The 24,418-nt window shown below is 49.9% G+C and overlaps 13 protein-coding genes across 13 annotated transcripts; 8 read left to right on the top strand and 5 right to left on the bottom strand.

Annotated features, from left to right (window-relative positions):
* Window positions 1-944: 944 nt before the first annotated feature.
* On the top strand, window positions 945-1,939 carry Aud_002715 (putative catechol dioxygenase; the record flags this gene model as incomplete). Its single annotated transcript, XM_043287677.1, has 2 exons — window positions 945-1,195; window positions 1,255-1,939. 2 exons carry the CDS (start codon window positions 945-947, stop codon window positions 1,937-1,939), a joined length of 936 nt encoding a protein of 311 aa, XP_043143612.1.
* A 533-nt stretch (window positions 1,940-2,472) lies between these two features.
* Window positions 2,473-4,125, top strand: Aud_002714 (phosphomannomutase; the record flags this gene model as incomplete). The annotated part of the gene is made up of 1 exon (XM_043287676.1): window positions 2,473-4,125. One exon carries the CDS (start codon window positions 2,473-2,475, stop codon window positions 4,123-4,125), a length of 1,653 nt encoding a protein of 550 aa, XP_043143611.1.
* Window positions 4,126-4,841: 716 nt separating this feature from the next.
* On the top strand, window positions 4,842-5,411 carry Aud_002713 (uncharacterized protein; the record flags this gene model as incomplete). The annotated part of the gene is made up of 3 exons (XM_043287675.1): window positions 4,842-4,923; window positions 5,009-5,187; window positions 5,292-5,411. The coding sequence occupies 3 exons, from the start codon at window positions 4,842-4,844 to the stop codon at window positions 5,409-5,411; spliced, it is 381 nt and encodes a 126-aa protein (XP_043143610.1).
* Window positions 5,412-6,089: 678 nt separating this feature from the next.
* Window positions 6,090-8,075, top strand: Aud_002712 (inorganic phosphate transporter; the record flags this gene model as incomplete). Its single annotated transcript, XM_043287674.1, has 6 exons — window positions 6,090-6,265; window positions 6,329-6,756; window positions 6,807-7,470; window positions 7,527-7,610; window positions 7,660-7,814; window positions 7,873-8,075. 6 exons carry the CDS (start codon window positions 6,090-6,092, stop codon window positions 8,073-8,075), a joined length of 1,710 nt encoding a protein of 569 aa, XP_043143609.1.
* Window positions 8,076-8,305: 230 nt separating this feature from the next.
* On the bottom strand, window positions 8,306-8,996 carry Aud_002711 (YbhB/YbcL family Raf kinase inhibitor-like protein; the record flags this gene model as incomplete). Its single annotated transcript, XM_043287673.1, has 3 exons — window positions 8,306-8,498; window positions 8,554-8,732; window positions 8,793-8,996. 3 exons carry the CDS (start codon window positions 8,994-8,996, stop codon window positions 8,306-8,308), a joined length of 576 nt encoding a protein of 191 aa, XP_043143608.1.
* A 700-nt stretch (window positions 8,997-9,696) lies between these two features.
* On the top strand, window positions 9,697-9,972 carry Aud_002710 (uncharacterized protein; the record flags this gene model as incomplete). Its single annotated transcript, XM_043287672.1, has 1 exon — window positions 9,697-9,972. One exon carries the CDS (start codon window positions 9,697-9,699, stop codon window positions 9,970-9,972), a length of 276 nt encoding a protein of 91 aa, XP_043143607.1.
* A 609-nt stretch (window positions 9,973-10,581) lies between these two features.
* On the top strand, window positions 10,582-12,377 carry Aud_002709 (putative metalloreductase Fre8; the record flags this gene model as incomplete). The annotated part of the gene is made up of 2 exons (XM_043287671.1): window positions 10,582-10,996; window positions 11,056-12,377. 2 exons carry the CDS (start codon window positions 10,582-10,584, stop codon window positions 12,375-12,377), a joined length of 1,737 nt encoding a protein of 578 aa, XP_043143606.1.
* Window positions 12,378-12,635: 258 nt separating this feature from the next.
* On the bottom strand, window positions 12,636-14,228 carry Aud_002708 (uncharacterized protein; the record flags this gene model as incomplete). Its single annotated transcript, XM_043287670.1, has 1 exon — window positions 12,636-14,228. The coding sequence occupies one exon, from the start codon at window positions 14,226-14,228 to the stop codon at window positions 12,636-12,638; it is 1,593 nt and encodes a 530-aa protein (XP_043143605.1).
* Window positions 14,229-15,126: 898 nt separating this feature from the next.
* Aud_002707 (uncharacterized protein) lies at window positions 15,127-15,868 on the top strand (the record flags this gene model as incomplete). The annotated part of the gene is made up of 2 exons (XM_043287669.1): window positions 15,127-15,337; window positions 15,396-15,868. The coding sequence occupies 2 exons, from the start codon at window positions 15,127-15,129 to the stop codon at window positions 15,866-15,868; spliced, it is 684 nt and encodes a 227-aa protein (XP_043143604.1).
* Window positions 15,869-16,844: 976 nt separating this feature from the next.
* Aud_002706 (A4/G1 family peptidase) lies at window positions 16,845-17,654 on the bottom strand (the record flags this gene model as incomplete). The annotated part of the gene is made up of 1 exon (XM_043287668.1): window positions 16,845-17,654. The coding sequence occupies one exon, from the start codon at window positions 17,652-17,654 to the stop codon at window positions 16,845-16,847; it is 810 nt and encodes a 269-aa protein (XP_043143603.1).
* Window positions 17,655-20,629: 2,975 nt separating this feature from the next.
* On the top strand, window positions 20,630-21,046 carry Aud_002705 (uncharacterized protein; the record flags this gene model as incomplete). Its single annotated transcript, XM_043287667.1, has 1 exon — window positions 20,630-21,046. One exon carries the CDS (start codon window positions 20,630-20,632, stop codon window positions 21,044-21,046), a length of 417 nt encoding a protein of 138 aa, XP_043143602.1.
* A 210-nt stretch (window positions 21,047-21,256) lies between these two features.
* Window positions 21,257-22,200, bottom strand: Aud_002704 (putative short-chain oxidoreductase; the record flags this gene model as incomplete). The annotated part of the gene is made up of 3 exons (XM_043287666.1): window positions 21,257-21,636; window positions 21,686-21,867; window positions 21,920-22,200. 3 exons carry the CDS (start codon window positions 22,198-22,200, stop codon window positions 21,257-21,259), a joined length of 843 nt encoding a protein of 280 aa, XP_043143601.1.
* A 558-nt stretch (window positions 22,201-22,758) lies between these two features.
* Aud_002703 (putative allergen) lies at window positions 22,759-23,505 on the bottom strand (the record flags this gene model as incomplete). The annotated part of the gene is made up of 1 exon (XM_043287665.1): window positions 22,759-23,505. The coding sequence occupies one exon, from the start codon at window positions 23,503-23,505 to the stop codon at window positions 22,759-22,761; it is 747 nt and encodes a 248-aa protein (XP_043143600.1).
* Between the last annotated feature and the right edge of the window lie 913 nt (window positions 23,506-24,418).

Genomic DNA, 24,418 nt, shown 5'->3' with positions numbered 1-24,418 from the left:
ATTTGAGCCTTGAATAAGAAGAAATAAGGAGTAAGGACCCTAGCATTGGATTTGGTATTGATTAGAGCACTAGGATCGAGCATGATGAAAGCAAGAGACCTGAAAGTAGGCTTTTCCACATGACCATTGTATACCCAGTCGAAACGCTATCTCCCAGTGAGCGCAACTTTCCTAAGATACTATTAGAGTCATGTGAAAGGATAAGTGCAACGAGACATTTGTGCCGGCCCTCAGCAGGAAAACAGGAAAATCACATGATATTAACTGTTATGAACCAATGGCGCAATAGGAATTGAAAGCATGATTTGCCAAGATGGAGTCACGTGGAGTTGTGCCTCTTGATTTTTTTGCCCGCGGGTAAGAACTACTCCGGCACCACAGCGCGGCTCTTATTGAATATCCGCGTTCCCAGCTGAGTTGATGTTAGTAAGCTGATTAACAGGCATCGCCCCCCGCTGGCCTTGCCTAACCGATCGCCGACGCGGGGAGCCGTGTGTCTGCCTGCCGTCTTAGGCCAGTGAGGTATGTACGGAAATGCATATCTGCCAAACGTCCCAGTTGACCCGGCTGATCAATTCTTAGGATCTGCTGGTGGCCGCCGGTCGGTTCTTAGACTTGACCGTTGCCAGAATGGCGGAGTCATGCAATGGAAACTTGTTCGTGAATTTCTCGGCATGTAGCTACCGTGTCTGGTATTTATCTGACCCCGGCGCAAGGCGGGGCCCCTCACACACCCATGGGCTAGGAGCCGACCGTATTTGCCGTCGCCATCTGACCTCCCTCAGTATCCAGACTCACCATGCCGATTAAAATGTTTATAAGAGCATTGATGCCTTTCTTTAATCTCTCCAGCAATCATCCTCCATTGATAATTTACTCCTTCCGTGCAACTTCTCTAGTCCTGTACAGGCATTTCGACCTATCTTCATACATACAAATACACAATGTCGCCTAAGCGCCAATTCGACCCCAACTTCACACCCTATGTCATCAACTCTATGGGACCTAGGACCCCCGAGCGCGCCCGCGTCGTCTTGGGATCTCTGATCAAGCACATCCACGACTTTGCTCGTGAGGTCGAGTTAACACCCGCCGAGTGGATGCTCGGTGTCGAGTTCATCAACTCTATCGGCAAGATCAGCACTCCTGTACGCAATGAGTGCCACCGCATTTGCGATGTTATCGGCCTTGAATCGTAAGTACAGCGATGCAACAATTAAAATTTCAAAGAGCAATGCTGACTGAGTCGATCAGCCTTGTCGATGAGATCGCCAACAAGATCGTCACTGACGAGGGTCTGACTCCCACCTCCAACGTCATTCTCGGCCCCTTCTGGTCGCCCAACGCTCCCTTCCGCAATCTCGGCGACAGCATCATCCAGGACCCCAACCCCAACGGCAGGGTCACCTTCATGCACGGTGTCCTGACAGACATGGAGACCGGAAAGCCCGTCGTCGGCGCTGTCCTCGACATCTGGCAAGCCTCCGCCAACGGACAGTACGACTTCCAAGATCCCAACCAGAGCGAGAACAACCTCCGCGGCAAGTTCAGATCGAACGAAAAGGGCGAGTTCTACTGGTACTGCTACCACCCTACTCCTTACTCTCTGCCCACCGACGGTCCGGCGGGTGTGCTCCTCAATCTCATGGATCGCTCTCCCATGCGCCCCGCCCACATTCACCTCATGATTACCCACCCCGACTACGCCACCATTATCAACCAGATCTATCCCAGCGACGACCCGCATCTCGACATCGACTCAGTTTTCGCCGTCAAGGATGACCTTGTCGTTGATTTCAAACCCAAGACCGACGACCCCAAGGCCCAGCTCGACCTCGAGTACAATGTCAAGATGGCCCTGAAGAAGCACCACCCCAACCCCAACTCTGCGCCCCCTGTTTCGTCCTTCGAGCGCCACAACAAGGGCCAGAAGCTGTGAGGAGGTCTTTGAATGATTGATGCATTTTTTCCATTTCTCTATTGCAGAAAAGCAGGGCGGCGCCGGCATCGCCAGAGCAATTCGACTTCTCCTAGATGGTGTGGTCTGAACTCCTGTTTTCCATACCTTACCACTGTACATATTATTGTTTGATACTCCTGTTCGCATGATTCCTAGGTGTTGAGTTATTAGCATAAGCAGCGATTATTATAACTGAATAGATTCTCTTTCTCATCTCATTTGGACCTCGACTTATCTCATCCTCCCTATTTACTTGTGACCAGTATCGCAGCAATGGTACTACGCGACAGACGCAATTCGCCTGCGTAGTGATGCCTGGGGCAACACACCATGTCTGATTGCTGCCTCAGGCAGAATACTGAGCTGCGGCGACAGCTTGGCATGAACTGTTCTTATGTTCTGCTCACCGACCATTACACCCTTTGTTTGTCAACACAAATTGATCAAAGCATCCTTAGCCTATCTGCCAGATCTCTCTATAATACTACACCCAAGCGCTATCGCTATCTAGAATGTCGACTGCTTCCCCATCCGACGCCCTGCGCTTCCACCTGGCATATAAACCGCAGCCCCTCAAATTCGGCACTAGTGGTCGGAGGGGCAAAGTGGTTGACTTGACGCAGCTGGAGATCTACACAAATGTCCTGGCAGAGATTCGCTATTTGCAGTCATTGCAGCTCTCAGAAGGAGGCATCCGCAAAGGCGATGACTTCTATTTCGCACACGACCTCCGACCCAGCTCCACTGGCTATGTAGAGAACAACCGCGGTGGTCTTTGTCAAGCGGTCGTGCAAGCCTTGAAAGACGGAGGCATGCATCCTATCAATCTTGGGGCTATTCCTACGCCTGCGCTCACCTATTTTGCCCTTCAAAAGGCCAAGGGAAGCATCATGGTAACGGGGAGCCACATCCCGTTTGATCGTAACGGCTACAAGCTCAATACCTCCAAAGGAGAACTCCTCAAAAAGGACGAACAGCCAATCAACAATGTGGTTGATGTTGTGCGCGAAGAGCTTCTCTCTCAGCCCTTTGCCGATTCTCTGTTCAATGACCAAGGCATGCTTCGCGATTCCCCATCAGACCTTCCTCCTGTTGCGCCCGAGGGTAGAGCTGCCTATATCCAGCGCTACCTGGATTTCTTTCGAGGTGAATCGCTCAAGGGCATGAAGATTCTCGTGTATCAGCATTCTGCCGTCGGTCGCGACGTTCTGGTTGAGATTCTGGAGAAGCTTGGTGCCGAGGCCACTCCAGCCGGCCGCAGCGAGACCTTTGTCCCCATAGACACCGAAGCCATCGACGAGGCGCAACTCAACACCGTCCAGAGTCTGTACGATAGCACGGGACAGACATTCAACGCGGTCGTCTCGACAGATGGAGACAGCGATCGCCCGCTCCTCCTCGCCCCGGAGAGCGCTAGACTCCGCTTCTTCGGCGGCGACCTGCTAGGCATGATCGTCGCGGACTTCCTGCAAGCTGACTCCGTCGTGGTCCCAATCAGCACCAACGACGCCATCGACCGCGGCCCGCTGGCCGGCGTTCTCGAACCGAAAACAAAGATCGGCAGTCCGTACGTGATCGCCGGGATGCAGAGTGCCGTGGCAAAAGGCCGCCATCGCGTCTGCGGATGGGAAGCCAACGGCGGCTTTCTGACGGGCTCTGACATCGAACGCGACAGCAAGGTGCTTACTGCGCTCCCGACGCGCGATGCGGTGCTCCCTCTCCTCTGTGCCCTGTTTGCAGCGCAAAGCCGGCACATGGCCCTGCCTGCGCTCTTCACAACCCTGCCCAAACGGTTCAGCCGTGCTGCGTTGATCCGGAACTTCCCTCGTGCCACGAGCATGAAGATCATCGACCGCTTCTCACTGCGTGAGGGTGAAGCGCAGAATGCGGAAGAGCAATCCCGTCGGATTCGTCAAGAGCTCGAAGGGATTTTCTCTGTTCGACATGGGTTTTCTTCGATCTCCCGTATAGATTATACGGATGGGGTTCGGGTCATTTTCCAGAACGGAGATGTCGCTCATTTCCGTCCTTCGGGGAATGCGGATGAACTTCGAATCTATGCCGTGGCGGACACGCAGGAGCGTGCGGACCAGATCGCGGCGGAGGGGGTGGCTGAACCGGAGGGTCTGCTACGGAAGCTGGAGCATTTGATTCAGGGATCGTAGGCGGATCGCCTCGTTCTCTTTTGGCTGCTTGCAATGATATGGTTATTCATTGCCGTATAGTGCAAATAGACAGATATGGCAAAATTCTATCTAGAGCGATTACACGTAGTAATAACTAGTATATTACAACGCCTGCAGAGTCTAAAAGCGTGTGCCCTGCTTGACCTGTAGCTCAGTCTAAGGACGAACCTTCACCAATGAAAACTGCATAAAATTAGAACAAACATAGAGACTCTCATACAGCCGTCGGGGATGAAAATGTATGACTATTAAAGAGCCTAATAACGACAGTTCTTGGACTCATGAGAAGTCACATTTTGACCTTATAGATTGTATACAGCAATGGACAAGGTAGGTTGGTCAGAACACCATAAACAACAAAGGTGAGATAGTGTTTGAGGTCTCAATGGAGAAGCTAACGACGTCCTCCAGGCACGAAGGTCCAAGTCCCGTTCAGCGGCAGAATAGCCAGCTCTCGATAGGCAGAGGCTAATTACGACAATAACCTCATTCCCTGCCAGAGGGAGCCAGCACAGACATGCATGTCATTCCATGCTAAGTCTACATCTACGGCATCACTCAATATGACAGTCCTTAGCAAGCGGAGTTATTGCTCCTCTAGCAAACCTCAGATCAAATATATATACCGTCCCGGACACCAGGGAGGGAACAGCACGAGACACCACAGAATCCAGCCATTCGGCCACCAGCACACCATGTCGCCGAGCCCTCCATCCTCCTATTCGAGCACAGCCGCAAGGCCTCCACCTCGGTTCATTGAGCTCCGGCCAAAGGGAGGTTAGTATTTGACCAAGGAAGGATCGGACAATTCCGACCTTGGGCTTGGCAATTCATGGAGAATGGACTGACCCATATTCTACAGAGGGTGTATTGATCACGTTCCCCGAGGGTGCATCGGGCCAGGTCGATTCCAGACGCAAACGACACGCTATCTCGCAGAAGAACCAGCGAGATCGGTTAAAGGCGGCGCTAGAGCAGATGGCTCGGGTGCTACACGCTGGTGGCGTTGGTTCTGGCCCCAGGGGGCCGTCTGGGACGAAGGTGCGTGTCCTTTGAACTCCCGCAGTGGTTGCTTTCCATGGGGTTACTGTCTGCTGAGGCCCGGGGTTATGCGGTGTTGCTGACTGCATCCGCTCTACTTGCAGGTTGAGCTGATTGAAACGGCTGTGGAGTATATTCAGAGTCTTGAGAAGGAGGTGAAGACGTTGCGGAGCTCAGTGAATGAGGAGCCTCGGTCTGAGGAGGGGGTTGAATGCTCCAACTGAATAGTCCTTCTTCCTCTTTTAATGGAGTTTCATGAATTGAATGGTGTGTAGAGCTGGCAAACCCCCAAGGTTCAACTTCCAAGACATTCTAGAGAAACGCAGAGGCATATGGTCGTATCGCTGCGCCATGTGGCCGGTCAACCCACGTAAGTACGAACGGGGTGCTGCGTTCCCAAGTGGCTTGTCGCCTGGCAGCATCGCCATAAACATCCAGCATCGGAACTGCCAAGTAGCCAAGACTCTTGGAATAGAGTGCACTGAACTCAGAGCAAGCTGGATCGCAGACCACGTTCCATTCAGTGGATTTGTGATTGGCCATACAAGCTTTCCGACTGAGCGCTGGAGGAGGTCTTGGCAAATGGCCGCCAAGAGTCAGGAAGGAGCGGAGAGACACAGAGAGAGCCTGTCAACTGACTGCGGTCTCATGGTTCACGACATAACGAGGCAGATTTTTGCGAGGTGCAGGTCAATTTGGAAATTTAGTGAAAGGATCTGGACTGCCTTGGGTCTAGTTCGCACGCCTCTTCGGCGTTTTTTTGGGTTTCTGGAAAGGCTGTTGCTGATTCCGTACTTACTATATAAGTACCATGCACGCTCCGCGGAGTATCAGGGATAGGTAAGATCTTGTTTGCAAGTTGTAAGAACAAGAAATAGGATATCCATCCTTTCACCGACAAGATGGCCCTCCATCAGTTCGATTACCTGTTTGCCCTGGGCACTATCTTTGCCTTCCTCGATGCCTGGAACATCGGTGCCAACGACGTCGCCAACTCCTGGGCGACCTCGGTGTCGTCTCGCTCGTTGAAGTACTGGCAAGCCATGGTCCTTGCCTCTATCATGGAATTTAGTGGAAGGTATGTTTGTTCCAGTACATTTATGATGGTGTCAATTGGAGGATACTAACCCTTCCGCCATAGTATTGGTGTAGGTGCTCGTGTCGCAGATACCATCAGAACCAAGATCGTCGACGTCAAGGCCTTCGAGGAGAACCCTGCCCTGCTGATGCTGGGTATGGTCTGTGCTGTTACGGCTTCCTCCATCTACCTTACAATTGCAACCCGCTTCGGTATGCCGGTCTCAACCACTCACTCGATCATGGGTGGTGTGATCGGTATGGGCATTGCCGCTTTGGGATCCGATGGGATTAAGTGGTGGGGAGGAGACATCAACTCGGGTGTCGTCCAGGTCTTCCTGGCCTGGATCATCGCGCCTCTCCTGTCTGGTGCCTTTGGTGCTGTTATCTTCCTCTTCACCAAGTACGGAGTCATGGAACGTAAGAACTCGGTTGTGAAGGCTTTTATCTCCATTCCCATATACTTTGGCATCACCTCTGCTTTGCTCACCAGTACGTCCCCAGTACCTTAGCATGCTGTTTGACGATGCTGACAGGCACAGTGCTTATCGTGTGGAAGGGTGGTTCCAGCAGGATCACGCTCACCGATTCGGAAACTACCGGTGTGATCATCGGTGTGGGTGCTGCCGTCGCGCTCATCGTCGCCGTCTTCTTTCTCCCTTGGCTGCACAGGAGGTTGATCAAGGAGGACTGGCAGCTGAAGTGGTACCATCTCTTCATGGGTCCTCTTGTGCTGCGTCGTGGCGAAGTGCCCCCTGCACCTGAGGGCTACAAGAATGTGCAGGACTACTACAGGGGCCACAAGACCCTAGAGGAGCTGCAGCGCGAACGTGCTAACATTGAGAGAGCTGGACCTTCTGATGAGGAGAGCGAACCTGCTGTGCGCGAGGGAGACAAGGAAGGTCATGTTGTCGCTGCTTCTGCCGAGGTCGACGAGGCCAAGTTTACCCTCATCGGGCCCCGCCCCGAGGGAGGAGCCTTCAGCCCGGCCGTCCTCTTCTGGCAGTTCCGTCGCTTCTTCTTCCGCGGTATCGATCAAGATGTTGTCAGTCTGCAAAAGAAGCGAAACATTCTCACAGGTGACTTGGAGATGGTCCATGCCCATGCGCAGCATTATGACAACAAGGCCGAATACATGTACTCCTTCCTCCAGGTTATGACTGCTTCTACGGCGTCTTTCACTCACGGTGCCAACGATGTCTCCAAGTATGTTTCGTCACATCTTCCTCGTGTTTTGTACGCCTGCTGAGAGACTGATCCAGTGCTGTTGGCCCGTATGCCACCATTTTCTATGTCTGGTCGACCAATAACCTCAAGTCCAAGAGTCCTGTTCCGTACTGGATCCTGTGGGTATCCACCTTTCGCATTCCTAGTAAAATTCCTAATCGATCTTAGGGCGTTTGGAGGTGCTGCCATTGTCATCGGTCTGTGGACCTACGGCTACAACATCATGCGCAACCTGGGTAACAGAATCACCCTGCACTCCCCATCCCGCGGTTTTTCCATGGAGCTGGGCTCTGCCATTACCGTCATCCTGGCCACGAGACTGAGTATGTGATATTCTGGGGTTACTCCTTTAGCGAGCATAATTATGCTAACTGTCTGCAGAGCTCCCCGTCTCCACCACTCAATGTATCTCTGGTGCAACAGTCGGTGTGGGCCTGTGCAATGGCACTTGGAGAACCATCAACTGGCGCATGATTGCATGGATCTACTTTGGCTGGGTTATCACCCTCCCTGTCGCTGGAATAATTTCCGGCTGTCTCATGGGCATCATCATCAATGCCCCTCGCTGGGGATTGACCTACTAAAGGGTTCAGAAAGAAGGCTAGATTGGGAGAAGGTGACAGGGTTGACTATAGCGCTCAACAGCATTTACGCTTCATTTAATGATAATAGTGACTTTAGTCAAGTGATACCTATGAAGTGACAAAAAATTGTATTTCTAATAGATGAATCTACATTAAAGTCTACTAACTCAGCTATCGCCCTGTTGTCTATGCTTATCGGTAAACAAGCGATCGAAATCAATAACCGAATCTCACTCTGTCCACCCATCCCCAGCCCCCAACATCCAATTCACCCCGACCAACTCCAACCCATGCCTTTCAACCCACTCCGCAACCTTAAATGACCGCCTCGCCGTAAACTCCTCCCCACCAACATCCTCCTTCGTCAGCGCGAAACCCTCCGGTTCCCGGAATAGCAGGAACAGATACCGATGCGGGCGCGAACTGCACCATTAGCTTTATCCGTTTATCTCAAATCAGCTTGAATACAACCACTTACTCATCTTTCGGTCCAGGTCCCAGATATTCCGTCAATGCAGTGGCCCCGTTGGCCTCGTCGGCCTTCAATCCCGAGACGACCCAGTGTCTCCAGAAGGCGAATTTGGGGTCGTCGGGAGTGGGGGCGTCGGGGTCAACTAGGAGGAGGGTATAGCTTGTGGAAGAGGGTGGGTTGTTCTCCTGTTATTCCGGGTTAGATTGCGTGGGCTGGGAATCACTCTGTTGGCGGAGTACCCCTACCTCTTTGGAAAAGGATACGGATGGAGCTGTCTTGCATTCGCTTGCGCGGAAAAGATTCCCCAAGGAGACCAGTCTATTGTTGAAGGAGACGTGGAGCTGTGTCGTGGGTTTGAAGTCCGGGGTTAGGAAGGGGAGTAAGCCGGGGGTGACGCTGGCTTGCGCGAGAGATTGTGCAAGTTGCCGGGTGTGGGATTCGAGAGACATTTTGGTCGGCAATGTATGTTGGTCTTAAGGACATGGTCCTGAATGGCAGGGTTACAATAATATATAGTCATGTCATATGTTTGTGGATTAGAGATCGAGGTTGTGACTGGCGGAAAAATAGAGGATGTGCCGTCTTGGGCAATTTTGGTGATACATGGAAAGTGCGGGGTACCTGCTTGCTATGCTTCATTTACTGTTTATTTTAGATGCTTCATAAGTATTCCTTAGTAATGTACGAATACGATAGTATGCCTTATACCTCTCTATCTTTGAAGCTATGCATGAAACTGGGCATAATTACACATAGTCTTAAACTCTGACAAGAAAGCGACGGTCAACGGATCTATTGTAACAGCTCTTCTATCTTGAAATCTTCATTCCTGCACATTCACTTAAAGCTGTACATAGCTTGAGTACTCACATAGAGATATAGATTGATATTGAGGCAATATACGCGTCTTCAAGGCCAACAATTAAATGAACAACACCGCCACATCCATCATTGCTACCATTGTGATATGTAAGATATGACGTCATTAGTGTACTTCACCAACATATAACTTCCTCTTCTCCAACATCGAGACACCACAACAACTACCAGAGAAACATATCCTATCTTCACTATCTACTACTTTGACACCTGCTTATTATCAACTCTACTATAAGAGTACAACTCAAATCAACTACAAAGCAAATCACCATGCCAAACAACAACTTCTCCTCCTCCCAAGACACAGGCGTCACTGGCGCCGCGAAATTCGTCACCTCCACCCTCGGAAATACTGTCGGCGGAGTCTCTCGCACTGTTGGTGGAGTGACTGGTGCAGCCACTCGAGGAATCGGTGACACCATCACAAGTGCAACGGGAAGTGCAGGAAAGCCTGTGGGGGATGCGTTGGGTAGTGTCGGGACGGGCGTTGAAGGTGGGGCGAACCGAGTTGCGAAGGGAGTCGAAGATGCTGGACAATGGCGGTAAACCAGGTACAGATCTTAGCGAGACATCTGGGTGTTGATATGCTGAATATTGACTTCATATGGTGGTGATTAGTTTTTAGATTGTGTCTTGTTTTTTTTAACTGCTGCTCATAATTCCTGAATCCAATGATCGGCCTTATTTACTCACCATCGTTTGGTTTGAGTACTGTAGCTGCTATTTCTATGCTTTATTACGATAATCCTATTCTAGTCAGCTGCTCTGGTCGTACTGGATTATGGTTTCGTAAGCTAAAGGAAGGCGCAGTTGTGCATCAGGTCATTTCAGTGCGTAAAGATCAATATAAATTCAGTATGTCCTGGATTAAAAGATCATAACCCACCTAAATAATACCAAGTGGTAAGCAGGGTAAGATCTCTATCTCTAGAGTCATGTCTGATACTTCTGGAAGAGCTTATCAGATCGTACTTTATGGTTCCTGTGGATCCGGAATTGCAAATTTTAGCCAGACCAATCAACGTACAGAGCTTGAATTGCTCAGGGAGGCAGTGAGAGTCCAGCCAATCATCTCGATCAATCCAACCGGCTTTACCATTCTCCGGGCTTGGTGCAAGGGGATCCAGATTGATAACTTGGCGATTCCCCACAGGGATGATCAATCCATCTTTCCTCATCGCTGCGACGCGTAAGACTCACCCAGCCATGGGTTGGCCTTACCATATAGTCAAACTCAGCCCAGACGAAAAGTCGCAGCGTCGAGAGCTTCTCGATCGATACGGGTTATACTCTCAGCTGTCCGTCTTCATTCCGATTTTGTGCTTTTGGCTGTATCGGCTAGGGCATTGGGCCTATCACCGTTCCACTCGGAGAGACGGATACAGTGCAGTTACTCGTCTAGCAGAGTCGAGGACTTTCAGGCCTAAGCATTTTGTGACACGATGGCGGTCGATCCTTTGGTGGCTCGATGATGAAGTCGCTCCCGGCTGGGGTGCAAGGCGGCAGTGGATTTTTGGGGCAGCATGGGCGTTGTGGTTGCTAACCTTGTGCATTCACCAGACAGGAACTGGTGAGTTCTATTTTCATCAATTTCACCCATGCTTCTACAAATAATCTAACACTGGTTAGACTATCTTCATGTAACAAAACGCTTTGGCATAGTGGCTGTGGCTCAACTACCCACACATTTTGTCCTTGCAGTCAAATCTCGATACAATCCTTTAGCACTGATTTTCAACACATCATACGAGAGACTGCTACCATGGCACCGAATATCTGGCAGACTGATATTCCTTCTCATCGTCGTTCATGTGTCATTGTACCTGAACTACTTTATCCAAACGGCAACGCTGCAAGAGCACCTCACCTCGCTCAAGATCATCGTTGGCATCATATCATTCATGTCCCTTCTTGCCATAATGAGCACCAGCATTGAGGCCGTACGCTGTCGCAACTATCGGATTTTCTACATCACACACTCGGTGCTTGCATCCCTCCTCCTGATCTTTCTCACCTTGCACGCAAAGTCTTTGCGCTGGTACATCGTTGAGACTCTGGCTGTTAGCCTTCTAGCCCTACTCAACCGTCTAGATACCATCACCGCGTATGCGACCATCTCCCGGATCCCGCGAACGAACCTCGTCAGCGTGCAAATCCCTATTCCCGCATCGAAAGTACAAAGGTTCCGAGCAGCCCCAGGCCAACACGTCTTCTTATCATTACGCGCAGAAACAGCGATGAAGATGAAATCCTCGCTCATACAGAACATGTTTCTCCGAAATCCATTTACTGTCGCTAATGTGTCGGAGAACAATGAGATCACCCTCGTTGCGCGGGTACAAGATGGTCCGACGTCCAGAGCCTTGGATGTGCTGGCGGATTCGGCGGAGAAGCCAAGTCTGGTCGAAATCTACGGACCTTTTGGAAATATTCCAGGGTTCGCAAAGCTAGGAAGGAAGTGTGATCGAATTCTTGTTGTGGCGGGTGGAGTTGGCGCGACTTTTGCTTTGCCGGTCTACCGTGAACTGAAGGAGCAAGTTGAAGCGGAGGGCAAGGGGCATGATAAGATTACATTTGTGTGGTCTATGAAGACGCTGGAAGAAGCCGCGTGGGTGATGGGGTTGGCAGATGGGCAGTCCTTGACGCAAGATGAGAACGTCGGACTACACCTGACTCAGTCCTATCATATGCGCAGGCAAAAGCCTTCCCCGGATGAGAGTGTCGAGTTGGAGGAGTTGCCGCCGCAGAGAACAGTGGTATGGTCATCCGCAGAAACTGGACGCCCTGACCTGGGCAAAATCGTGGATGATGTCCTCGGCGTGTCCGATGAGCGCGTGGCTGTGCTCTTCTGTGGACCACTAGGGATGGGGAGGGTTTTACGGGAAAGTATTGGCAGGTATGTACGGAAAGGAAGAGAGGTCTGGTGGCATGCTGAAGCCTTTGGGTGGTGATATAGTTACTATTAGCATCTTTATACTTTACACTCTCATAGGCCACTAAGCTGATGAAAACGCTGGTTAAAGTTTATGCCCACGTTTAAACGTCTTAGTAAGATACATTCCCTTTACTCTATAGTTATCTGTGACTATTTTAGTGTTATATATCAGGGTAGCAGGTACTCACTGATTTTCGACCCCAGCCAAAAGTAGAATTTCGTAATATTATTTCAGGATAAGCGACAATGCGGGTTATAAGTACTTGTAGTATGATCAGACGTGGTATTTCTCCCTCTGTGTAAGCATCCACTCCATTGCTTCCTCCTCCGTTGCATTCTCATGATTAAACTGCCATTCCAAAAGGTCATTTAATGCTTCTTGCATGAATGGCCCGCCCTTTTCGAGCTTGAATAACTCTATCAAGTCATAACCGTTGAGAATGGGCTTGACACAAGGTGCGTCCTCCAACTTCTGCTCGATTATATGCTCCACAAACCTCGACCATCGCGTAATCAAGGCCAGCTTTGCATTGCCATACCTCATTTCACGGGCGTCATCCTTCAAAAGCGCGTATAGTACTTGTAATCTCCAAGTACTGCCGCAGCATCTAATCAACAGTCCGAGAGCACTTCGAGGTAGTTTTCTGGGAAAGGACCCATCGGCAGTAGCCTCGCCCATGTAATGCTGGATGCGATGACAATTTCTCATTGACGGAGACACAAATCCGGGAACTTTTACTTCTCTCCTTGCAAGTTCATCCAGCCAGGCAAACTCAATTGGCACAAAGGCAGTCAGCATCCAGATGTCGTCCATTTTCTCGTGCTGGAGCAAAATATTCCTGAGTGTCTTTGGTCCCCCGCTCAACAGGAAAGCCACGGTTTCAAAGGCGCGAGCCCATTCAGTGTGCCAGGGGCCATACGGCCCCGACTGCTGAAGAACCCAGCTTGCGTCCTCGTCTTCACTATACGGCAACCCGCGGAGAAAGACTGCGTTGTAGAGATAGAGCTCATGGATCAATTGAAAAGCCGAAAGCGTGTTTGGGCATTTGAGAATCTTTAAGAGCTCTGTTTCTACCCGCTCACGGCTGACCTTCGTGCAGAGTTGTTCCGGCCGCTCAGCACTTCGTATCGCTTGCACGGTCTCTCGTTCAACCCGAAAACCAAGCTGAGTCGCGATCCGGATTAATCGGAGGATTCTGAGGGGGTCATCATCAAAGACTTCGAAGGGGCTTGATGGCGTTCTGATGACACCAGCAGCCAGGTCGTGCAGTCCAAGCGCGGTGTGATCTTCGATTATTCCTGTCTTGAGGTTGTAGAACAGAGCGTTGATTGTAGCATCGCGGCGATGAGCATCCTCCGCCGGAGTGCCAAACTCCATTTGCGGGGTCCTGCTATCCTCGCTGTAAGTTTCCTTTCTGAGATTCACGAAATCCACCGAGAGACCGAAAATACTATGGAAACTTGCTGTCTCTAGATGCTTGGATTTCTTCGAGTTCCTTTTGATCTCGTGCAGCTTTGAGATTACGGTGGGAACTCTGCGGCGCCTTGCCTCCTCGATATATTTATGTTTCTCTCTCTGGAGATAATTCTCGAGGGCGTGGCCGAACTGGATGCCAGTCATGGAGCTCAGTGCCACATCAATATCTGAGGATTGACGATCGAGAAGTCTGTCTCGAACCCACCCGCCGACGAACCACATGTCCAGATTCGTCACATCATTTTTGCTGGAGACGATGCTGTCACAACAGGCTAAGAGTAGCTGTCGCAGAAGCTCTTCTGCAGGCGACAGATGGAGAACTGGTGCCTGTGCTGCCGTCTGTAGGCGGCTGTTCACGGTGTTGGTTGTGAATTCCTTTATTTGCGTCATTTCGGGTACTTTGTCCTAGGCAGTGCTGGTTGTGAAACGGATACGAGCTTTGAAGGCCATGAAAGAGCGCAAGAATTCTGAAGTATTGCAAGGAAGAGTTGAGATGAGGTTAGTCAAAATGGTAGAGGAAGAAAATTTGAAGTGTCAGCATCACATCGTCGTCATTCATGCCTGAGGTTTCATATTACCCTCCAGATTTGTTTTCGAGATGTGGTTAAAGCCATCGAATACCTCGCTGGGAAAATTTTTCCCATTGCATGGAGTTAACATATAAGTGTCCAGGGTCAACTGCTAGTAGGTAATCCGTATGAGAACGTAAACAATAAAGAAGTGTAGGAAAGTGATAACGGTGTGAATGAATCCCAAGGCATATGGGATTCTATCCAGCGTAGGCATAACATTTATAGTTACTCCAGCCATGGGGAATGAATCCTTAGTCAAAAAGGTGTGATACTTTACGGTTGAAGCCTCAATAGTCTAATTGAACATGGCACAAGGTCTCATTCTATCGTAAACAGCTATTCCCTGTGCACGGCGCTTAATACTCATTCTCGACAGGAGAAATATTACCAAGGGCCCACTATGATGTTTATGGGATGGTGGCCAGTCCCAGGCCAGTCACACGCTATTAACAAAGCCCCAGCGCTAACAGGTCTTGATTGCACCTGATTGGATGTGGTAGGTATCAATTAAAATGACCGCCGTGGTTGCCCGCTATAGCCACCAAATCTGCAGGGGTTATGGCCTCAACCAGCCAGTCTCAGCCTCGCGCGCCGTTGGTCTCCTGTACTAGCGGACAGGGGTGAGAAACAAGGAAAAATAAAGACTCACCCCCCACCTCTCAGTCAATCCAACCTCAATCTTCTTCAACCATTAGCGTTTTTAATGGCCAGCCATCATGGCAAATTCAACACGACAATGTTATTTTCCTAACGGTACTCCATCTGGTGATGTCCCGTGCTCCTCCGATGAGGCGACTGGATGTTGCACCTCAGGGGATATATGCCTATCAAACGGAATTTGTCTGAACGTTGCCCATCAACCCTACGTGGCGTCTCGGGGGAGTTGCACAGACAAAGAATGGGGTAATGGATGTCCACGGTACTGCAGTAGGTACACCTCCCATCAAGTACACGATGGAACCAGTTCTGATCGAGGCATCTCAAGAGGACGTCAATCGGGACGGAGGCTGCTCCATCATTAACCTCACCTACATAAACGGTATAGCGACATATTGCTGCGGCACTCCTATCACAAATGGGACGAATGTCATCTGTCCAGAAGGAATGGACAGCTTCCAGATCGCAACGGGGCACGCACTAACCGGCGTGGCTCTCTTGAGCAATGTTTCCTCATCGCCAGCAACAACGGCACCTTCTTCCTCGGATACGGCGGCACAATCTTGTCATGATACTGCGATTGGAGCTGGAGTGGGAGTTCCCCTGGGAGTCATCGCGTTGATGGCACTGACATGGGCGCTGTTCGAACGAAAAGCGAGACGAGCAATGCGGACACAAGTACCGCAAACCGTAGTAGTGTCAGACGACAAGCACGCGCCATATACGCGCAATCATAACGGGCCCCCTTCAGAACTACCGCAAACACGCGATGTTGCTGAACTCATGGATAGGAATGAATAATGGAGCGTCAACGGCCAAGTTGATACCCTAACGGGATTACGATCGAATTGCAGTTGTGATACGTGGTGTGATGTGCAGACATCATTGATGCAAATCTGTAGAACATCAGGTTTTCAGAGCTCTATTCCACAGGCTCCATCTCGTGGTGGATATTATTAGTAATTATGTCCTCTTAAATGCAGCGAATATGTACACAGCTAAGTATCCTAATTTACACTGACGCATACATAGCAGACATCATGCTCTTGATCATACACATGTTGGAACAGCTAATAGTTTGTGAATCTATCGGACGGATCATTCTTAATAACACAAGAAGAGATGAGGATGAGACACAAATCTCAAGTACAGACTCCTAACTCAACAGGCTCAATCCATGGCTCCTATAAAGTCACGTCACAACACAACAGTCCCAGAATCCATACATCTAAAGACAAGGAGGTTGCGGGAGTGTGAATCCTTCTTATACTTAATATTTATTATTAGGGAATTTTTACCATTTCATGGGAGGTATGTTCTACAATAAAATCACATTGTCCTGGAACAATACCTCACAACCTAAACAAAAGTGCCTTGCATTGAATTTTGTCAATATTGGATACACTGGTCCTATCTCATTGGCCTCAGATGGATTGAAGCAATCCATTGGTCTGTCATTTGATTATGGCCAATGTCGTGCTCGATGAGATAGAACGGGTGGGGTAGCATCACTGTAAGGCACCTCGGCCAGACTGAGAAAAACTGCTCGGAGGAAGGCATCGTCGAATTTCCCTATCCGTATCATTACTGATCAATGGGTATGAAGCAGGAGAGAAAATTTGATATATTGAAGAAACTAAGTAGGTTTGCCTCAGGCTCACTGAGTCACTACAGGCTTTTTGCCCTCGTCCCCCCTTGTTCGTCTGACTCGTCTTCCATCAGAACATTTACATTCATCACTATCACAGAGTGTTGGCCTCATTCAGAGCGACAGCCCTTAGACATACGAAACAGTGACAGAGCTGCTTGAAGAAGAGACCGAAGTCAAAACCTTGCCGTTCTGCTGGATATCCATAAGAGTGGAACCAGAAGGACCAACAGTGGAACCGCCATCGGTGGCTTGAGCACCGGTGAAGGTGACGGTGCCAAAGTTAGCAAACGGCACCAGAGAACCGTTGGACTCAAAGTCCTCAACGATCCACTCGGCGTTGTACTCGCACAGGTTGCCATCCACACCACCAGTGAAGGTGTGGGTGACCGACTTGCCCTTGGTCACATTCTCAACGGTCGCCGTGCCGGCGGTTTTGCTGGTCGCATCAACAGTGACCTTGATCTTGTCGCCAGCGGAGATGGAGATACCACTGAAATCGTACGCATAGTCGGGGTACCACTCGTACCAGGCGTCGAAGGAGACAGAGCTTCCCTGGACGCAGAAGTCGACACCTGTTTGCAGGATGGCAGAGCTGCAGGTGTCACCGTCGATGCCGACCCAGGCAGAGGCGCAGTACTGCTTGCTGGAAGAGCCACCGCTTGGGACCTTGGGGGTAGGGACGGTGAACTCGCCGGTCACGGACGTGTAGCCTGAGCCGATGAGGACAGCACCGGCCCAGTTAGAGCTGTACTCAACCTGAGTGGTGTTGCTGAGTTTGATAACCTCAGAGGTGCCGGGCTTGTAGGGAGGGTGGCTCGATCTGTTGGAGGCGCGGGCCATACGACGGGCATGGCGAGCTTGACGCTGTTCTGTAAGGGGGGCAGCAATGGCAGCAGTGGCGAGCAAGCCGGAGGCGAGGACGGAAGTGAACTTCATGATGGTGACGATTACGACTGCGGAAGAGAGGATTGCTGTCGATGATGAGCTTGAGCGCTGATGGTAGTCAAGAAACTGGGAGTCTTGCTTGAGCTGCTAGACATTTTGGACGGGGAATTCAGCTTCAATTTATACTTGAGCACCAGATCACGTATTCCTTATCTCTGTGGTAAAAAAGACTCCTACACAAGATGCCTTCTCGCTTAATGCTTTTGGACTAAGCAGTTAGGATCCAAGCGACTCCGCTCTATCATGGGGTGAGGAGAAGGACCGGAGACCGATGGAAAATAGCCTCTGATGCACATATAGTGATCGAATTTGGGATATTCTCCGCGAGAAGCACACCTGCACTGTCATTTCTCCGTTCCTCATAAGTGAGTTGAGGTGCAAATTAAGCAAGTCCAGCGAAGATCTTCTCGCCTCGCTATGAGAGAGCCCGACGAGACCAAAGGACTAGATGAGTCTGGGCCAAATAAGCTCGGAATGTCGCTTCTCTGAGGGTCTTGATTGGCCTCTGTGTGAAGAACGTCTACCCCTCCCTCCTTAATTCCATCAGAGGATTGATAACAGCGGGCTCGAGGGTATGCTGTTGGGAGCAGGTCATGTCCACCATTACTTGGCGATCATTGCCATAAGAGTCAAGCACTGCCAAGATCTACAAGCAACAAAGTATACGCACGCCAATGAGACCAAGACTGTGAATGAAGCCACTGTGTAGATACTTGCCGTGCGGGACTTTCATGGCCAGCCTATCGCGCAATCTTGAAAAGTTCTGCCAAATTCGCTTTTTCGGCAAATCAACGGACCTCCGACGGTGCTCGGGGTGCTCGGATAGGATCAATATACTCAATGATAGTAATAGCCAAGAAGGAAGGTCAAGAGTGCACAGGCAAATTACAATTTACTCCAGAGTTAGCGGTTCCTCTAGTGTTCAAAGGGGCTAGAGGAAGGAGGTCAGATGCTACTGTAGCGGAGACTAACAGAGTTGGCGTCTTGATGGCGTGGTACACCAAGCTTTGATCAAGCATCTTGGCGAATGATAAGCATCGAAGGGGGAGTTTGGCAAATATGGTCAAGAGACTAAATAGATTAGGCTGTTGTTATCGGCAGATGGTCGATGTAACGTCCCGCTGAAAAGGAGGAGTACTCTATCAGTTTAGATTGGTTTTGATATTAATTTCTGCAAAGATAATGCAAGTGACGGCGCCTGATGACCAACCGGAGTGTTCCTTCTTTACCCCAGTCTTCTTATCAACGGCCATTGATGTCAGGCACTGAGCATTGACACCCTGTCCATGCTGTCTTCCTCCGGATATCCGGACATTGCAGATTCTCGTGGAAACGCGAGGAATAAAGCTTATCGTGCGTAGATCCTTGCTACCAAGGACTGTCCGAGAAGTAGTTCACAATCTGCACGGACATTTTGAGGATGTGCTTTCAATCACTGAGACAGTCTTTATTACTATTCAAGGCTTATGTGCTCAATGTTTTAGATATTTTAAGAGTATCTATTGTCCCTTCCATAGATAATGCATCAGTTGTTGTGCAAATTCATGGCAAAAAATAAAGATTATTCCCCATTTGTCTTGGGACAGATTCAGTCCCCATTGTCATTGACTACATCTACATCTTTCTCTGCTTCGGAGAATCATGATAAAGCTGCCCAGGGACATTGGAAACATGAAAACAATTTCAATGTACAAGAAATTAACAGGGCATGACTCCATTTCCTTGGTTGTTACTATTGTATGGCAAGCTATCGCTCTACTCGAAGTTCCTAATTAGAGTACCCGCCAATGAATATAATGGTAAACCGTCTTCTGCTCATCTAACGGCTGGAATGACAAGGATCTTATTATCTTGGTCTTACTGGCTTATCCCATTCAAGCTTTGTCTCTTCAGAATAAAAACGAACTGTATAGACATTAGGTCACCAAGTCTATCTAACAACTGCTGCATATCTGACAGCATCCCGTAAGTCTCAAGCTGCTAGCTATATATACACCACCCGAAGAGTTATAGTACCTTTTCTCCCTATGAATGCAGCATAGACAGTCGCCATGCACGTCAAGTAAATGATCCACAAAACCTCGATGCTAAGATCGTCATTAACCGTGTCTCAGAAGACCAGATCCTGGCGGCCTGGGGGGTCGCAACGGATGATCTGCACATCTGATGCATGATCGACAATCGACTGGGTAAGCTACATCCGGCGTCTCTTCAGCTAGAGTGATGCGATGCTTGGTATTTTCACAAATGGTCCTCTTCTCACCCCGGACTAGTGCTTGGGATGACATGTCGGGTAGGCAGGGCTACACTTGAGATGGTGACTGCTAGGCTGCTAACAGTCTGCTGATGTTGTCACCTGCTGAGGGGCCGGAATGCGTTGGGACATCTAGAATCTATTAACTCTGCGATGCAGCGAGTTCTCACCGTGGATTGAGGATGCCAGTTCTAAGAGGTCATGTTAAGGCAGAATCAGATTGACGAAGAATTTTTCACAGCCACCATCACGATACTTCTGTATTAGCAGTAATTCAAAGGTAGTGGCTGTGTTTGGGCCAGATGAAGATTTTTGATATATATACAACTGGGCGATTTTATTGGTTCCGGAATATATGTCGAAAATGTTAAGTTGGATCAAATTCACAAAGTTTGAGCATCTAATACGTCAATGAGGTCTCTGAGTAGCATTACTACTCAATATGTGTGTACCTCTCTACTATATCAGGATATAACTAAATGATCTTGAGTAGGAGTAAATAATTTGGAGGGAATAGGGATGTGACATCATTGGCAGAAATGTTTTGTGATTGGTTGAAGAAACTGCACAGTGCCCCACCGTCAGCCGCTTAGGTAAGCCTGCTGGCCGAAAGCATCACAGCTGTGTTGATATTTTCCCCCTGCACTCTCTGGAGCAAATCTGTGGTACGATATAGCAAGAGTTATTGGGACTCTCTCCCATCATCTTCCAAATGCTCAAACTCTATGTCCTTGTCTACAAAGGCGAACCTCTGGACTACCATGAATATCGCCACACCGCTTTGTACCTGAAGCTCCCCGACAACCAAAGTTTCATCATGCACATCCTGGGCACGCAGGGAATGTTCGAATATGCTCAGATCAAGAACAAGGATCCTTCTGTTGTGGGATCGCTCGCAAAAGTGGTGCCTGTGGCTGATATCTCCGAGGTGGTCGGCTCAGGACCCATCCAGTCCACCGTCGCCAAAACACTAATCAAGAACGGGCCGCTGGACCTGGACTGGAACTGTCAGCACTGGGTTGGTGAAGCCTTGAGTAAACTTGCAGAGCGAGAGTATATCACTGTTACGGAACGCGCTGAAGCTCTCGATCGGATGATGGATGCGTGTCTCGAGGCCATGGATGATTGAGACGGACGATCATTTTCTATTGATCAGACTCTTGAATGGTGCATGCAGCCCTAACGCTGGATTCTCAAATACATCGTCCGCACAACCGTGGACGTACATATGCGCTTCTTATTCGACTGTCTGTCAAGATCTATCCATCGTCTGCATTCCAACAAGTCCATTGCTATCCACATCTGAGGAGTGCCATACGGTCGCACACGCAAACGAGACTTAGATATCCGTCCCACAAGAGAACTCCTCCCACTCATCCAGCTTCTTCAAGGTATCCTGACACTTCTTCCGAATGGCCGCGACCGCATCCGGCCCCAGCGCTAGCTCCTTCGGCCACTCTTTCCCCTCGGCCGCGTTCTCACCCTTTACCACATCAATGATACGCGCAACGCCTTTCTGGGGATCACCTCTCTGCTTCCCGTTCGCATCGCGGAATGTCTTGAACGAAGCCTCGGTTAACTCCCGATACTCGGGGAATCTGGTTTCAACAAACATGCTATTCTTGGCACTCAGGAGCTCAGTTCGGAACTGGCCAGGCTCGACCAAGAGCGCTTTGATTCCGAGAGAAGCAGTCTCTTGACTGAGGGCCTCCGTTGCATCTGTTCTGTCAGTTGGACTCCCAAGTTCTAGTTACCAAGGTGGACTTACAGCGAAGCGCAGCCTTGGAGGCGCAATACGCCCCGACGGCAGGGTACGACTCCCACGCTGCCATCGAGCCAATGTTAACAATCACGCCTTGCCTGCGTTCACGGAAATGCGGCAGGAACGCTCTAGTTGTGTTGATGGTTCCGAAGACATTGGTGGTGAATTGGGAGAGGTAATCTCCATTGCTGGACGGAGGACCCGTTAATTTTCATCCTGTTAATAACGTCAGAGACTTACTTCATGTCTTCTAATGTGCCGAACTGCGTGTATGCTGCATTGTTCACGAGAATATCGACCTTCCCGTAGATAGCGATCGCATCAGAGGCCTTTTGGTCCAGTTCTTCCTGTGAGGCTGTCACATCTAGCTGCATGATTGCAGCGCCTGCATCGCGGAGATGGGTGATGTTGGCGATGGTGCGTGCTGTCGCGATGACCTTGTCCCCGTGAGAAAGGGCTTGAGTGACAAACTCGCGGCCAAAGCCTGAGGAGCAGCCAGTGATGAGCCAAACTTGAGCCATTTTTATGACTTTTTGGAGATATCCAACTGTTGTGTCCAATTTCGTAGTTGTCTTGAAGACTGCTGGGACCAGACCGTGTCCAGGGGTTATCGAGGAATTTATACCTTACTGGTGGTACCAGGCATGACGACAGGAGTTTTCATCAGCCATAACTCTGGAGATAATATCGGTGATATGAACAGTTATTGGCTATGAGGAATACACTTGTATATAGAATCATAACCGATGATGTCCTCTCCATCGAAGGTGCTGTGGTGCCACAGGTCTTGGCATCGCGAAGGCCGATGATTTTCGGGATTCTGAGTGTACGTCGGATCACTGGGAGAGCTTGAGGAATCAGGCATACTACATCGGACTCTTGGACGGATGATTATCTTGATACAGCCAATCCAATCGTCGAATCAGGTAGTACTAGGATTTGTCTTGGTTTCTACTTTATTGGGATAACCAATAATACAAACGAGTGTCATTTGTCAGTAGTCGCTATCAAAGCAACCATAATCTATCTATATAATTTTCGATAATTTTCCAAGTTCATTGTAGTCCAACTATCCAAACTTAACCACTGTAGCCAATGGTAACAGCCAGGCGAACGGGACCACCACCAGCGAGGTTTCCACCAATACCCCCAATAGCCGACTCGGCAGAGGTATAGGCATTGTTAACGGACGCCGCATCAGGAGCGATGCTGGAGCAGGTGCCACCCAGCGCATCACAGATCTTCATGCCCTGCACAGTCATGCCCGCATTCTGCGCCTGGATGGCAGAAACATCGAAACCAGACCAGCCACCGTTCCCGGCGCTGGTGAAGTCGAACTCGCCCCAGGTCGTGGCATACCCGCCGTTCGAGTCCTTGGGGATACTGCCCGCGGCGGCAGCGAAGCCGCCGTTGGTGTCATCGTCGAACGCGACGTACTTGGTCTCGCCGGCGTTGATGGTGAGGGTCAGAGCGGCGTTGCCGTACCAGCCGGTCATTTGGCCGTCAGGGCCGATCTTGTTCCAGAAGACGACGGTCCAGGGTTCAGTGTTCTGACCGCTGATCTGGGCGACGTTCTTGTAGTTGGAGGCAGAGTCAGCGGAGACCTCGATGATGTTGCTACCCCAGGGGTTGCCGACGTTGCCGGCGTAGGTCTCGCCGCTGCCGCTGTTTGAGGTGCGGCTGCCGAAACCAGCGGTGGAGTAGGAGTCTCCGGCTGGGGTTGCGGTCCAGCCGGAGGAGTACTGGCGGCGCTCGTGGCCTTGCAGACGGGCCAGAGAGCTGGAGGTGAGGGCTGCGAGCAGCAGGAGAGACTTGGTGAACTGCATTTTGAGAGAGAGTGGGTGTCGCGTTAAGCGTGCTTCAGATAGTTACGGAAGACTGAAGGAATGGCAGTGTCGTTACTGACTGGAGTAACGATGAATAGATAATTCAAAGAGAGTGTCGTATCAAGCCAAAAAAGACTTAGAGAATGGAAGTGTGTATATACACGGTTAATGAATGCGGTGGTTGAAATGGAAGACTCCAAAAGAGTCCCTCTGAGGCCCTTTTATAACATCCCAAGAACAAAATTCTGATGCCCACCACCCCACTGTTTATAGGTCGAGTGTGTGTTCTCGAACACCCATGGCGCTGGTGGATGTCATTTTCCTTGGTTCGGGAGGTTGAACCTTTGGATAGAGCCTTTAGAATCGAGGACGATGGATCAGGGAATGCGTCAGCATGGGCAAGTTGCTGGGACTGGGGTTCCGACAAAGACGATGCCATGGGCTAGATCCATGCGGTCGTGTGCTCGTTGACAGCCTGACAGTAGCCTATTGGACAGTTTGATTGAAGACACTGAAAGGAATCTCTGGTATTGTTTTGGGATTGGCCGGAATCAATGGGCGGTACCTGAATTGTACGCCCTTTCAACGCCATTGGCTACTTCCCCTGGCCAGTGGCTCTGTGTGGGACCCTGGCTCTGCAATACATAGAGTCTGGTTGTTGGAGGCAAGTTGCGTCGCTTTGGCCCTTAAATTATTTTTGGTACGTCTTTGTGTTGATTGTCTCTTTACTATGCCTGTGTTTCAACGTCAAAAGACAAAAAAAGCCATGAGACTTGACATTGTAAGGTGAAACTTACTCAAAGGACAAAGAGCATATCGCCGGAGGTCTAGATTTTTACCTCATGGCCAAGTACCGAGAAATGATCAGAACACTCAAACGGGCTATTGGCGAAAGTGGAAACGAATAACGATA

Source organism: Aspergillus udagawae, assembly GCF_001078395.1.
Source record: "Aspergillus udagawae IFM 46973 DNA, scaffold_2, whole genome shotgun sequence".
In the NCBI taxonomy this organism is placed as follows: domain Eukaryota; kingdom Fungi; phylum Ascomycota; class Eurotiomycetes; order Eurotiales; family Aspergillaceae; genus Aspergillus; species Aspergillus udagawae.
The sequence above is the reverse complement of the archived record's forward strand: the minus strand, read 5'-3'. Positions and strand labels throughout refer to the sequence as shown.